General features: G+C 41.8%; 1 protein-coding gene across 8 annotated transcripts in view; it reads left to right on the top strand.

The window, feature by feature from the left end:
* Window positions 1-14,179, top strand: part of PTPRS (protein tyrosine phosphatase receptor type S) — a 240,959-nt gene that overhangs the window by 40,858 nt on the left and 185,922 nt on the right. For all 8 annotated transcript variants that reach the window (XM_075281034.1, XM_075281026.1, XM_075281006.1 and 5 more), the window contains exon 2: window positions 8,233-8,371. In XM_075281034.1, coding sequence (XP_075137135.1) covers window positions 8,296-8,371 — 76 coding nt within the window. In that variant the 5' untranslated portion in view covers window positions 8,233-8,295. The remainder of the gene's footprint in view (window positions 1-8,232; window positions 8,372-14,179) is intronic.

Below are 14,179 nucleotides of genomic sequence, written 5' to 3'. Positions count from 1 at the left end.
AGCCCCCTGGTATCTGCTGCTGGAGGCGGCTGAAGTTTGGTGAGAATCTTGGTGTAGAGTATGGCACTAGAACCTGAACATCACTGGGCATCCCCTCAAGACCAAGGCTGGTAGAGTTTAACATTGGAAGATTACAATCTCCATTTTACAGCTGCTTGTTTTACAGGTACAGTTGCTGAAATAAAGTTAAACCTGTTTTAACTGCACAACTGTTTCCTGAGTCCGTACTTCATTACCATCAGGGTCCTTCTGAACACCATCACACAGACTCAGAGTACAGAGGTCCCATCTCCAACTGGAAGCGCCGTAGGGGAACTACTAGGTGTCCGGTTTAGGAGCTGAGTTCGGGAAAGTGGTTTAGGATGCTCTGCCTATCCGGTGGCACAGCGTCCACCACTACTACTCCCATCCTTTGGTTCCTTCCATTTGGGCTGCAGAATTTAGGCTTTGTACTCTCAGGATGCAAAGTCAGGCGGGAGCAGGTAAAGAGCTTCATTCTGATCTCTGGTACTATCCACCTCTAACTGAATCACAGCATTTTCCTGCTTCTGTCTGACACCACCCTCCTGATAATACAGAGACTAAATAGCATATTAGGCACCAAAACTAACAGCATTGATTATATTAAATGGTGGGGACTAGAGAAAAAATTCTAATAGTGCCAGAGTCAGTAGAGCTGCTACTTTTAACAGGTGCTAACAACTGGTTTTAATGGAGGCAGTGAAAGGCAAGTGGAACGTGATAACATATTGTTAGGATATACTGTATCATTTACAGTTTTCCATGCACTGCAGCATTTAAAGCCAGTGAGGAGTGACAGTCTTCAGGGAATAATAGTGAAAGGGACACAGCGCTAAATCAATGCTGTGGTTCTTTCATTGTGAAGTTTAGTGACAGTCCTAGAGATCAAACAAAGTAGGGCACATTCACTTTGTGTTACATCAGTTTATAAAATGGGAATTATAAAGAAATAACTAGATTTGGTATCCTGTTGTTATCATATGTAATGTGTACCAGTACTTTTAAAAGGAAGGGCAGACGTGTTTTCAGTTTAAATTTGTAAGGGTAAATTCACATGGGGGATTTTGCCAAGGCTGAGTCAGAAAAATGTGATTTACTCAAGAGTCCACCTTTAAAGTAAAATGATTAATTAATATTATACAACAATTAGACAAATATTAATATTGTATCATTAATTAGATACATAGCTTGTTACATATTTACTTTTATAGGTATTCAGTCACTAACTTTTTGAATCCTTAGCAGTCACATTAAAATTATAAAAGCACTTTTGAAAATGTACGGTAATTTTTTTAAAAATTGTTGATTCATATATCAAGTAAATATATTGGAAATGTAATTCAGGTGCCTTAAGGAGGACCTTTCACACCTCCAATAAGTCCAAATATCAATTAATAGGTGTTGCTCCACTGAATCTGGGATGGTTGTAACTTTTTCACTAGTCCCCACCATTCCCGAGCAATCAGTGCTATTAACTTTGATGCCTCATATGTGATTTAGACTCTGTACTTTCAGGAGGTTTGGTATCAGGGAGGAACAGGCAAAAAATGAGATTCTGAGCTCTGACACTGGCTTCCTCTGATTAGAGCCCTGAATCATGCCCCCCTGCCTGACACAGCACTTTTGACATTACACAACTTATAACAGCTCATCAGGCAACAAAACTAACTGCACTTGTTGCTCCGGGATGGTAGGGGCTAGAGAAAAAATTCCAACCTCGACGAAATCAGTGGAGTAAAGACAGTGAAAGGTCCTCTTTAAGTTCATTTTTACCCCTTAATTAAATTCCTAATTTTAATATTTCAAACCAATAAAATTATCTCCCCCTTTGTGTTACAGCAGTCATAACTTTTTTTTTTTTTTATTGGTTCATTAGTATAGTTGTATGAGACCTTGTATTGTACAGGACAATTGTTGTTGGCGTTGATGATCCGCATGCTCCAGCATTTCGGCAGCTCTCAAGCTGGCCTGCAGCTGAACTTGTTTCTTGCACTGTGCCTGGGATTGTTCTGGCGTCTCAGCACCTCGCTGGAACATTATATAATGAACGTGCTGTTGGTGTTGATCCTCCTGCTCCAGCGTTTCAGCAGCTGTCAAGCTTGCCTGCCGCTGAACTCATTCCTCGCGCTGTGGCCGTGATTGTACTGGCATCTCAGCAGCTCGCTAGGACGCCATTGAATGAGCGTGTTGTTGGCATTGATGATGCACATGCTCCAGCGTTTCGGCAGCTCTCAAGCTGGCCTGCCGCTGAACTTGTTTCTTGCACTGTGCCTGGGATTGTTCTGTCATCTCAGCACCTCACTGGGACTCCATATAATGAGCGTTTTGTTGGCATTGATGATCCCCCTCAGCTGTGCTTGAGGAGAACTCTGTGACTTCTGGCTTCCTTCATAGCTCTCGTTGTTTGTGACAAATTAGATTTTCTTTTTCCAGGCATGTTTAAAATTGGCAAACTGCAAATTTGGATTAAAGATGTTTGCCCATGTTTGTCAGCACTGGAGCAGATCAGAGTTAAGTGTGTTTATACAGAGTGATAACAGCCCTGGCTGAGATAAGGCTGCTGTTAAGAGCTGTTTAATATAGTATGTGAACAAAATTTCATAACAGTCATTTACCGGGATAAAAAGTAGTGTATATTTTAATCGAGGTTACAATTTATCTGTGTGCCATCCGTTTGGCCATTTTTGCGTGATTGGGGAACAAACATACAAACTTTCACATTTATAATATTGTCTTGTAAAAGGTATTATTATTATTATTAGAAGATGAGTGCAGGAACACACCCCAACTGGTCAACCCCAATTGCCAGTTTTTTCAGAGGTTTCTAAGAGACGTAAAAGAAAAAAAAAACGCACAATGCAAGGTTCTAAGGAAAAATGCTGTGCTATTTTATAGAAAATATAAGTATTTACTAAAACAAATATATTGGTGCAAGCTTTGAACAGGGCCCCCTACCTTGCCCTGACAATTAATTCTTGTTAGCCTCGGTTATGGTTGCTAACAAGACGCAAGACGTTGCAAGACGTTGTGTCTGTACAAAAAAAAAATGGTTTCCAGGTTTTAAATCTGACTGCCGGCAAGCCATCCCCTGTCCAGTTTTTCCAGGTTTTACAACAGACACCCTGGGGTGGACAGCAGCAGTATTGTGATTGCCACTTAAACATCTTCTTTACAAGGAAGACAAGGGTGGGGTTCAGCAGGACATGATGACCTTGTGAAACAGAGGTCAGGCAATCTCTGTTCTCCAGTTGGGAATACCCACTTTAAGTCTAGGTTTCTCCAACTTGTTTTTGTTGTAGAGAGGCATACATTTTTTACTGCAAAAAAAAAAGGATATTGCTTCAACATGATGCAGCCTTATGCCTAATAGTAGATCCAGTTTCCAAAGACTTTAAAGGGGTATTCCCATCAACATAATCATATATTTGTACATAATTAAAAGTTAAACAGTTTTGCAAATATAAGTAATTAAAAATTCTGCAGCGTTTTAAAGATTTCCTCTAACCATCTTAGTAGTAAGGGCTAGTTCACACGGGGCTAAAGGGGCAGATTTTGACAGCGGAATCCACCTCATAATCCGCCCCTTTCAATGGTGGTCTATGGAGACCACTAGCTTTCTTTTTTCCGCTTTCGGCAGCTGCCGATAGTGGGAAAAAAAGAAGCGAGCTGCCCTTTCTTCAAGCAGAAGCCACGGTGCGCTGAGCCGCAGTTTCCGCCTAGTGGCAGCACCCTCCGATGTTGGCTCATTCATTTGAGCCGGCTGCGGAGGGGAAAGCCGCGACTGCGATGGTCGTGGCAGGCGGGTTTTGACCCGAGAGTGACGCGGCTCGCCGCGTCTCTCTCGGTGACAAAAACACGCCCCACGTGTGAACGAGCCCTAACAGTCTGCTGTCTAGATCGGTTGCCAGTGGATACGACTACAAATGCAGAAACTTTCTATGGTCTGGGACGTGTCAAAAACCCAGCCATGATTTTCTTATTGTAGCTCGGTGATCAGGAAGGGACACTATATGTATGAGAAGATCATGGCTGATTTTCTGACCTTAGAAAGGTCCTGCATTCATGGTTGTATCCATTGGCAACCGATCAAGACAACAGACTGTGACCACAGGATATTTAGAGAAAATCTTTTAAACTCTGCAAAATATTTAATTATTTATATTTGCAAAAATGTTTAACTTTTTTTTTTAAACTATGATTTTTATTGAAACTTTTAACAAAATAACAAAGAAATAAGTACAAAGGCAGCTGCCAAAACATTAGACAACAGTCAGTGAAAAACTGGTCAATAAAGCCGCAAAGGCGGAACAACAGCAAATCGGTAACAAAAACAGAGAAGGGGGGAGAAAGAAGACTAAGGAACAAACTGAAAACACAGGGGAAAAAGAGGGGTAGTGAGAGGAGGGGGGAGAGATGAGAGATCATTAGTAGAACAATAGGAATCCCAAGGCGCCCATACAGCTCGGAAATTCTCCACAGTATTGTTCAGAGAAGCCGTAAGGGACTCCAAGCATTTAACGTCCTTAATACGGGCCAGGAGAAAGGGGAGCGGGGGCGGCTTGGTAGACTTCCATTGACGGGCTATGAGGGATTTAGCCGCAGTGCAAACATGCAGAAAGAACAAGGACGAAATTTTGCTCAGAAAGCGGGGAGGGAGATTAAGGAGGTAGACCAACGGATCCAGTGGAAGAGCATGAAGGAGTACATCCTCCAGCAGGGACTTAACCTCAAGTCAGAAAGGATGAATCAAGCAGCAGTCCCAGAAAATGTCACAGAGAGTCCCCAGGTCAGAGAGGCATCTCCAACAGACTGAGGGAACATTGGGATTAAGGGTGTGGAGAGAGCCAGAGTATGATACCAGTGGAACAGGATCTTATACAGGGTCTCACGATAGGTGATACAAGTAGAAGATTTGATGGCCTGAGACCAAATGATCTGTCACTGAGGTAAGGATATCTACCTTCCCAAGTCAGAGGACCAATGAGTCATATATCTGTGAACCTGGGGGGTCGTCCCTCCGGAGAGGACAGCAACTGGTAAATATCAGAAATCAACCCTTTAGTGGAGGTGTCAGCACTGCCAATCTCTCAAAACTGGTAGGGGCGAAGACCCGAAGAGCTCCAAAGATAGTGAGCAAAAAGTGTGAGATCTGCTGATAATGAAACAACTCTGAAACCGGCATATGTAAAGTAGCAGTTAAGTAAGCAAAGGGCCTGAGCGCCAACAAAAAAGGGTCAATAAGATCAGCCACATGGCATAAACCCAGCCCACCTCAGCAGCACACCATGGGAGACCTCAGCCCTTCCGGGAGGAGCTGGTTGTAAAGAAAAGAGACCATGGAAGAGCGGGGTGAGGCAAGCAGAAACAGCCTAGAGCAGTGATGGCGAACCTATGGCACGCGTGCCAGAGAGGGCACGCAGAGCCCTCCATGCTGGCACGCGTGCGGTCGCCCGGATCGCTCACCAACAGGGAATCCGGTACAGGATTCCCCGTTGATGAGCGATCACTGCCTTCAGTTGTATGTGCAAATTCACATACAGCTGAAAGCTGTCAGGGTAGGCCGCGGATCGCGCGACCGCGGCCTACACTGGCTGCAGAGTTTGACCTCTGCCCCGACGCGGGCGCGATGACGTCATCAGCGCCGCCAGTGACAAGAAGGTGGATGCCGGCGGCTCTTCAGGGGTGAGTATGAGAGTGGCTCACTGTGTATATGATGTTGGGGGGAGCGCTTATAATACTTGGTGGGGTGTATGATACTGGGGGGGAGTGTATAATACTGGGGGGGCTTATAATACTGGGTGGGGTGTATAATACTGGGGGGAGTGTATAATACTGGGGGGAGTGTATAATACTGAGGGGGCTTATAATACTGGGGGGAGTGTATAATACTGGGGGGGCTTATAATACTGGGGTGGCTTATAATACTGGGGGGTGTACTAAAGAGCATATAATACTGGGGGGGGGGGCCTATTTATAAGCACACAATACTGTGTGTGGATGCCACTGTGGAGCATATAATCCTGTGGTGGGGGGACACCTACTGCGGAGCATATAACACTGGGGGGCTACTGTGGTACTGTGGAGAATATAATATTGTGTGGTGGGCCCACTGCAGAGCATATAATACTGTCTGGGGTCCCCTCACTATTTATATCACACAGTATCTGTTTTATAGCAGACGTGATATTAGTACAGGATGTAAGAATATTACACGGTAACTATAAAACAGATCCTGTGCGATGTAAATAGTGAAAATTAATTGTTCAAAGTACCAAATGCCGAGACCTTTACATTTCAGTACAACGTTGTTTGTATTATTGAAAGCTCTGTAAAGCCCCACATGACTGTAATTTTTGGTCAGTAACTGTCCGCAATTGTGGATCCGCATAGTATTAAGTCTATATTGTCGTGTTGGCACTCCGCGAAAATTTTGTGGGTTTTGGGTTGCAGTTTGGGCACTCGGTCTCTAAAAGGTTCGCCATCACTGGCCTAGAGCATGAAGCCCAAATGGATCTAGTAAATTGAATGGGGCCTAACAGAGGGATAACTGGGGCAGGGGGACCACAGGAAGGCATTGGGGTGAGTCGAGGCCAACCACAGCTTTTCAATCTCTACCCATCTGGTAAACGCACGGGAAGCCGCCCAAAATGGAATGCAGTGCAGATGAGTGGCCCAGTAGTAGTAAGGGAGATGTGGGCCCCCAAGACCTCCCTCTGCCTTGCCCGTGAGCATAACCAAACGAGGAATACGATGACATTTTCCATCCCATATGAAATGGAAGATGGCCTTCTGGAGGGAGTGAAGCTCAGACCGGGGATCAGTGACAGGAAGAGTTTCAAAGAAATACAAGAGTTTTGGGAGGAGGGTCATCTTAACCGCCGTGATACGGCCAAGGAGGGAATGTTTAACTTTTAATTATCTACAAATTTAAAAATTATTATGTACATGGGAATACCCCTTTAGGCCAGGGCCCCACAGGACGTAAACGCCACAATTTGCTCTGCGGGAAAAATCCCAGCATTGTACAGTCCAGGCAAAGTGGATGGGATTCATCCGAATCCCATCCCCACTTTGCGGAAAAGATCACAGCACGGACACGCTGTGATTTGCAAAGCCTTTGCGGCTTTGCAAATCGCAATATGTCAATTATATGTACGGAAACACCAGTGGCTTTCCCGTAGATATAATGTTAAGAGAAAGTCCGCAGAGGAAAACTCTGTGAACTTTCTCTTAAAAGCGCTGCGGAGAGAACCGCAATGCGTTCACGCAGCAGTTCGTCCCGCAGCACTTTAGGCCCATGGGGCCTTAGCCTTAAAGGGGTTGTCCCATCACAAGGATCCTATCTATACTGCTTGTTAATGTGAATGTAAGACTTTTCCTAAATACATTGCTTCAGCAAAACTGCTTTGTTTGTCCACTATCTTACTTTATTCAATTCATTGTTGACACAGCCCTGACTTATCTGCTCAAAAGTCAAGTGATGTATCTGCCTGCTTTCAGGATGGAGGGAGGAGGGGCTAAGTGCACGGTAGCGAGCCTGTGTTTCTAGCTATTCCTGTGTCTGCACCACGTGACCTAAGTCCTGCACTCAGATATGGGAGCTACTTTCATTTCATTTCTTCTGTTCTCCCAGTTATCAGGCTAGCTAATTCAATTGTGTTCATTATGGCAGAGACAGGCAGTTTCTGTATGTAGCATAGAATGGAGTTGCTGCTGCCTGTACTTCATAGTCCAATATGGGTGGGCGGAGCTACACACTAATTTTGGGGCGGAGCTAAACAGGTTGTCTGTTAAACCCCGCCCACCAAATGATGCAAGAAACCAGGAAGATAGAAGATTTTACAGCAGTGAAGACTGGTGAGTATGCGACGTGGGAATACCCCTTTAAGGTTAAAAATACAGTACACATTAGCATAGCATAAGCAGGACAGGACAGAAAAACTTGTTAGGCTGCACATTTTATTGAAAAGGATCTAGCAGGATATGTGTTTTGGAAAACAGGGGACTTCCAGTGTGTAAATTTTAATAGAAAATTCCTTTAATACTTAGTTAATTTGTACGCATGCATAAAACCCCCCAAAACTGTTTAAACTGAAATGAAACCCATGTACAACACAAATTTTTGTTTCTGGTTGTGTTTGTTAGTTTACATGAGGAGAACTAATGGCAGTTGAAGTGTATTTCATTACATATCCTTTTGTCATTTTGCAGTCGCTGCTGCCAGTTTGAATCCAGGATATTGGCTGCACTGAACCAAGGAGAAGTTAAGGGATCATGCGGAACCCCAGCATGGTTATCTTGGTGTGCATAATAAGCCAGCTCCTACTTCTTGTCGGACTCAAGGCTGACAGTAAGTCAACTAATGTTTAGTTTATACTTAAAATTTATGAAATGTTTCTCTGGTTGACAACATAAACTTCAAAATAAATGTGTAATGTATAGTTTTGGTGGCCTCTAGGGCCCGTGCATATGGAGTAAATGAACGCTCATTTCTGCATAATACACGTGTAAAGAATACACGTGTAAAATTGACTTCAATGACATTTTTTACACGTGTAAAAAAATGAGCAAAAAAACGCGCGTTTCTACTTGTGGATGGATCAGCTACAGGTGGGTTCACACTACCATTGGATTTTTGTTCCAATAGTGTCCGTTAAAAAAAAACAACAACAACAACAACAACGGGTGCCTGTCATAATAGCCACTAGACACTAACTAATGTTAATGTGTCAATTTTCTTTAATAGCTATTATTATCTTTAATGTGTCCGTTTTTGTAAAAAAACAGACACATTAGCATAAATTAGTTTCGGCTAGTGTCCGTTTTTATACTGTTCATTTTTTTTTTGTTTCTGCTTTCTGAGCATGCGCAGAAAAAAACCCGGATATTATAACGGATGCCCATTTGTTGTTGTCCGTTAACCATAGCCATTGTTAAAAGATAACAGACACTTGCTGTCCGTCATAAGTCTGTTATTTTGAATGGGCACAAAAGTCCTGCACTCAGCATTATTATGTCAATGAAAAAAACGGATATGTGACTGATTTGGTGTAACTGGACCACAGATAAAATCCAATTGAAATCAATGGGATTTTTAATGGATTTATGACAATTGTGTAAGTGTCCATTGTTAACATTTCTAACAGATACTAGCAACAGACACTACTAGTGTAGTGTGAACGCCCCCTAAGAGCACAAAGCGTGTTTTAGTATAGCAAAATACAGTGGAGGAGACTGCAAAAATGTAAATGTAAATTGAAAATGAAATGAGGCCTACAAAGAAAAGAACACATTATCAACAGTTAAGTATGGGGGAGGTTGAAAGATGTTTTGCGGTTGTTTTTCTGCCTTTGGCATTGGGTGCTTTGACTGTGTGCAAGGCACCATGAATTCTGAAGAGGATTGGAGGATTTTTTGTCTCAATGTAGGGCTCAGTGTCAGAAAGCTGGGTTTGCATCCTAGGTCATGGGTCTTCACGCAGGACAATGGCCCCAAACAAAAACTACCCAGAAATGGATGGAAACAAAACACTGGAGAGTTCTGAAGTGGCCAGCAATGAGTCCAGATCTAAATCCCATTGAACACCTGTGGAGACATCTTAAAATTGCTGTTGGGAGAAAGCACCCTTCAACTTTGAGAGACCTGGAGAAGTTTATAAAAGAAGAGTGCTCTAAATTTCCAGTTGAGAGGTGTAAGGGTATGTTCACACTGCAGAAAAAGGTCATGTTGCTTCTTTTTTCCGCTACTAGCTAGTGGAAAAAAGAAGCGAGTTGCTCCCATTGAAGTCAGTAGGAGCCGTTTTGGCAGGCGGATTTTGAGGCGGATTCTGCGTCAAAATCCACTGCGAAAAAAGTCAGTGTCAACTAGCCCTTAGAAGCTTCTGGATGGTTATAGGAAGTGATTGATTTCAGTTATTTTTTTTCCAAAGGGTGTATGACCAATTAAGTTGAAGGTGCCAGTAATTTTGTCTAACCCATTTCTAGAGTTTTGTGTGAAATTTATATAATTTTTTACTTTTTTCTCAGTTTTTTTTTGTGTTGTTCCAATACACAGAAAGGGAATAAACACGTGTATAACAAAACATGTGTAATTGCAATAATTTTCTGGAAGAAATACTCAATTTTTTTGGAACAATTTCAGAAGTGCCAACGCATACGACAATGGCTGTATATTACAAGGTTTCTTATGTTTACATGTACTGTTCATGTATGAAAAGTAGTTTAGAACTGACGGTACATTTTAAGTTATTTATGTACTATAAAACAGTACGCGGCCGCACACTGCCAAAAAAAATATGTTTTGAAGCAAATTTTGCTGCCATGTTTGGGGGTTTTTTTTTTTTGTTTTATTTTGATGCAAAGCCAGTGGTATCTTTAAAAGGAAAGGAAACTATATACAAAGCATTTACACTTCTCCCTTTTAATAAACCCACCCCTATCAGCAAAATGTGCAAAGGAAAACACAGACTTTCAGCAATGTGTGGTCTCCGCCTAACTCAAACATATAGAGATTACAGTGAAAAAGATCTGAGAGAAGGAAAGTCATTTGTGTATTGTCAGGGTCTGGGGTTGCTAGGTGGGGTGGCATAGACACACAAGTCCAGTTTCTTTAGTCCAAAAACAAAGTAGAGTTTATTTTCACTCCAAAACAAAAGGGTATTGCAGCAACAAAAGGAGACAATACAAAAATAAATACCTGCCCGGCTAGGCTCTAACTAAACACATCAACAGGTTACCTCACCTATAACAGCAGTTTCAATAGCAAAAATTGAAGGGTACCAGACACAGCTCTCACAGTGTGCCCTTCCAGCTGGCCCTGCAGCCCAGCTCTGTCCAAAGTCTTGCTGCGGTAACTGATCTCTTAAACCTCACTGATGAGGACAATCCACAGCAGCTGACGCTGCAGAAACATCTACAATGTGTGGACTGGAGAGGGTGTGGAATGACAGGTCCCACCGCCAATCCTACCTGTCATTCCTAAAAAATACAGCCCCGTACTGAGCACTTAACAAAATGCTCAGCAGACATAAGCTGTCTGCTAAGAACAAGTCATACCTGGACTTTCTCTCATCTTGCCCACCTAAGTAGTCTGGGCGAGATGTACACCCCCTCCATTATTTTGCTGGCCATTGGCTTACAGTGTGTATATAAACCACAGGGTATATAACTAAAGGTTCGTGCACTAACCCGGATTTACAGCTCAGCGTTATTGCTGCATACAAGGCTATGTAAGTGTACCCTCAGGTGGACGTTCCTCACTGTCCAGTAATGACAAAGCTGGAAGGCTGGCTCCTCTGACAGTGCAGTGATATTGGTGTCGGAAACTAACAGCACTGATATTTCTGCAACCAGGGTACATACTGGCAAAGTGGACAGTGTTCTGAATTCAGTGCTATATATTCAGCTATATAACACTTCCAATGTTAGAGAACATGAAAGGTTCTCTTTAAATGCATTAGAGAGAAGCAGCTGAAAGGCTTGTAATCTGCAGTTACACTTAGCAAAAGCTTCACTTATTTTTTGGTTTGCTAGACATTTTTTTTACAGCCTTCTTATTTTTGTAGTGAGAGATCAAGGGCTCTCCATTTTCAAAGCACTCACTAAACTGAGCATTTATGCATGATAATATTACTGCCATTATTCCTTACAGTTCTGTATTGTGTGACAGGTGGCTGCCCTGGCAGAACTCTCTGCAGAAAGCTTTTAAGTGCAATATGTGTGTGGCCCTTATATTGCTCATACTAAAGATTGGCATGGTCTCTACAGACTGTAGAACCACTACAGGGACCACATTAAAGGGTTCATTCACACGGAGGAAAATGGTGAGGAATTTGGTGTGGAATTTCAGCGCTGAAAAAAAAGCCTCCCATTGACTTCAATGGGTTCCTTTCTCTGCTAGCAATGGGAGGCTTTTTTCAGCACTGAAATTCCACACCAAATTCCTCACCATTTTCCTCCGTGTGAATGGACCCTAAGTGGCACTCAGTTCAGTAGGTGCTGGAGGGATGTAATTAGAGACAAGCGTTAGCAGACTAAAAAAACAAAAAAATACATCCCACCCCTTTAAGGATAAGCAGAAATAGCATACAGTAATTTCATTTGTACATTTCCAGAGCTTTTTAGAAATGAATTATACACTATGAGGAAAAATCCAAATCTAGCTAAAACTAAATATCTGATATTTTAAAAACATAGCACAGATAGAAAAGGAATTATTTTATCAAAAGTACTACACCAGAAGAAACAAAATGCAACATATAATATGAACCAACCTCAGGTCAGAAAAAGTTTGCCAATGTAGTTATTGATCAGCTGTATATTTGTAACAATATGTGGTTTTAGCTGTTTTGCAATATTTCCGTTTTGAAGATGTAAAAATGTTAAAATAATACAAATGTGGAATTGACTGTGGCCAATTGCATTTCACCATTTCAGACTAGCAATCGGGTTTCTGTCCTTTGGGTTCGCTAGGGTAGACAAATGGAATCCATATCTATTTAAAAAAACAGTTACATGCAAAAACCCGTGGACCCTATATACTATATGGGGACGAAAATGGCGGAGAGAAAAGTCCTCACTGCAGTGGATTGGGGAAAGGAGTCTCTTACTGAAACTCAAATGCTATTGTGAACTTAGTGTAAACTATGTGAAGTCACAATGCTGAAACAACATTGAGATGAGTGCAAAAAATATCTCTCATGCACTACAAACAGTATACAAGTTCTTTCCTCAGCGATTAAAATTAAAGAGAGAGAAATCATTCATTTAAAAATTGAAGACATTCCAGGGAGATGGTATTACTTGGGAAAACAGCCAAAATAGTCCAATTATGAATAATCGTTCACAGAACACCAATGTCTGTCAGACTTTAGATGAATCACGTCAAGGTAGCAGCTGCATAATACATGATATTCCCTCCTTATTCTCTACTAATGTTAAGTCAATGTTGGAGGTGAATGAGTCAAATGATAGAAGTAAATATACCTTCATATATTCACGCTGAAAAGCTGATTGTAGAACATGGTGAAAAACTATATTAATAATACCACTGAAGGCAGCCATTGAAATATTCTAAACAAATATGGTATGGTCGAACTTTTAATATACTATAAAGTCAGATATCCATAGTTTGTGCATTACAACCACTTAACAGGTCCATTTAATGGATGCTACTGGTGGTTAAATACTGGTGGTTAAAAAGGTCAATATAAAACAGACATTACGTTGATTTCTATGCAAACGGATGACCATCAATTTGCATCAGTCTTTGTTATCCATTTTTGGCATCTGTTGAACAGATCCACTAAGCAGATGGAAAAAAACATGATGTGAATGCACCGTTATTGAAGTATTTTAAAGTGCTGATATATTAATGCCAATATTGGTAACCCTAAAGGCTTTTACATTATCCTTGAAAAATTAGGCTTTTACATTATCCTTGAAAGACATATAGTTAGTGTCTTGAAAATTCACACAAGGGGGCATTCACACGGAGTAACGCCGGGCGTGTATCACAGCCGTACACGCCGGCATTATAGCAGACTGCTGAACACTTCCCATTCACTTCAATGGGAGCGCTCGTAAACGCTGCTGTTACGAGCGCTCCCATTGAAGTGAATGGGAAGTGTTCGGCAGTCTGCCGTAACGCCGGCGTGTACGGCTGTGATACACGCCCGGCGTTACTCCGTGTGAATGCCCCCTAAGAGGTTAATTTTCTGGGGAACTGATTACTTCCCTTTAGAGCTTTATATGTAGTTACAAACTTGAAAGAAATGCATCATTTTCACAAGAGGCTCTTTATATTTACAAAATAGCATAAGGCTAGGTTCACACTTGTGCCACGCTCTCTGTTGTTCATATCCAATGAGGGAGCCAAACGACAGAAAGTCCACTAAATCGGTGGTTACCCGCGGACGCTATAGACTATAATTTCCGTTGGTTATATAATGAAACCGGTGGAATCTGCAACAGTGTCTCTTATACACTACAGGAGATATCAGACAGATATTACAGGCAAAAGTTCGCATTATCATTTTTGGCATTTACCTATACATGTGAGGTTAGGTTCACATTATTATTATGTTATTAATATGTTATTAATATATTAATATGTTATTAATCCTTTGACAGATGAGAGCAATGGACATTAAGTGATTAAT

This window comes from Leptodactylus fuscus, chromosome 1 (assembly GCF_031893055.1).
Source record: "Leptodactylus fuscus isolate aLepFus1 chromosome 1, aLepFus1.hap2, whole genome shotgun sequence".
Lineage (NCBI taxonomy): Eukaryota > Metazoa > Chordata > Amphibia > Anura > Leptodactylidae > Leptodactylus > Leptodactylus fuscus.
This window is presented reverse-complemented; position numbering and strand designations above follow the sequence as displayed.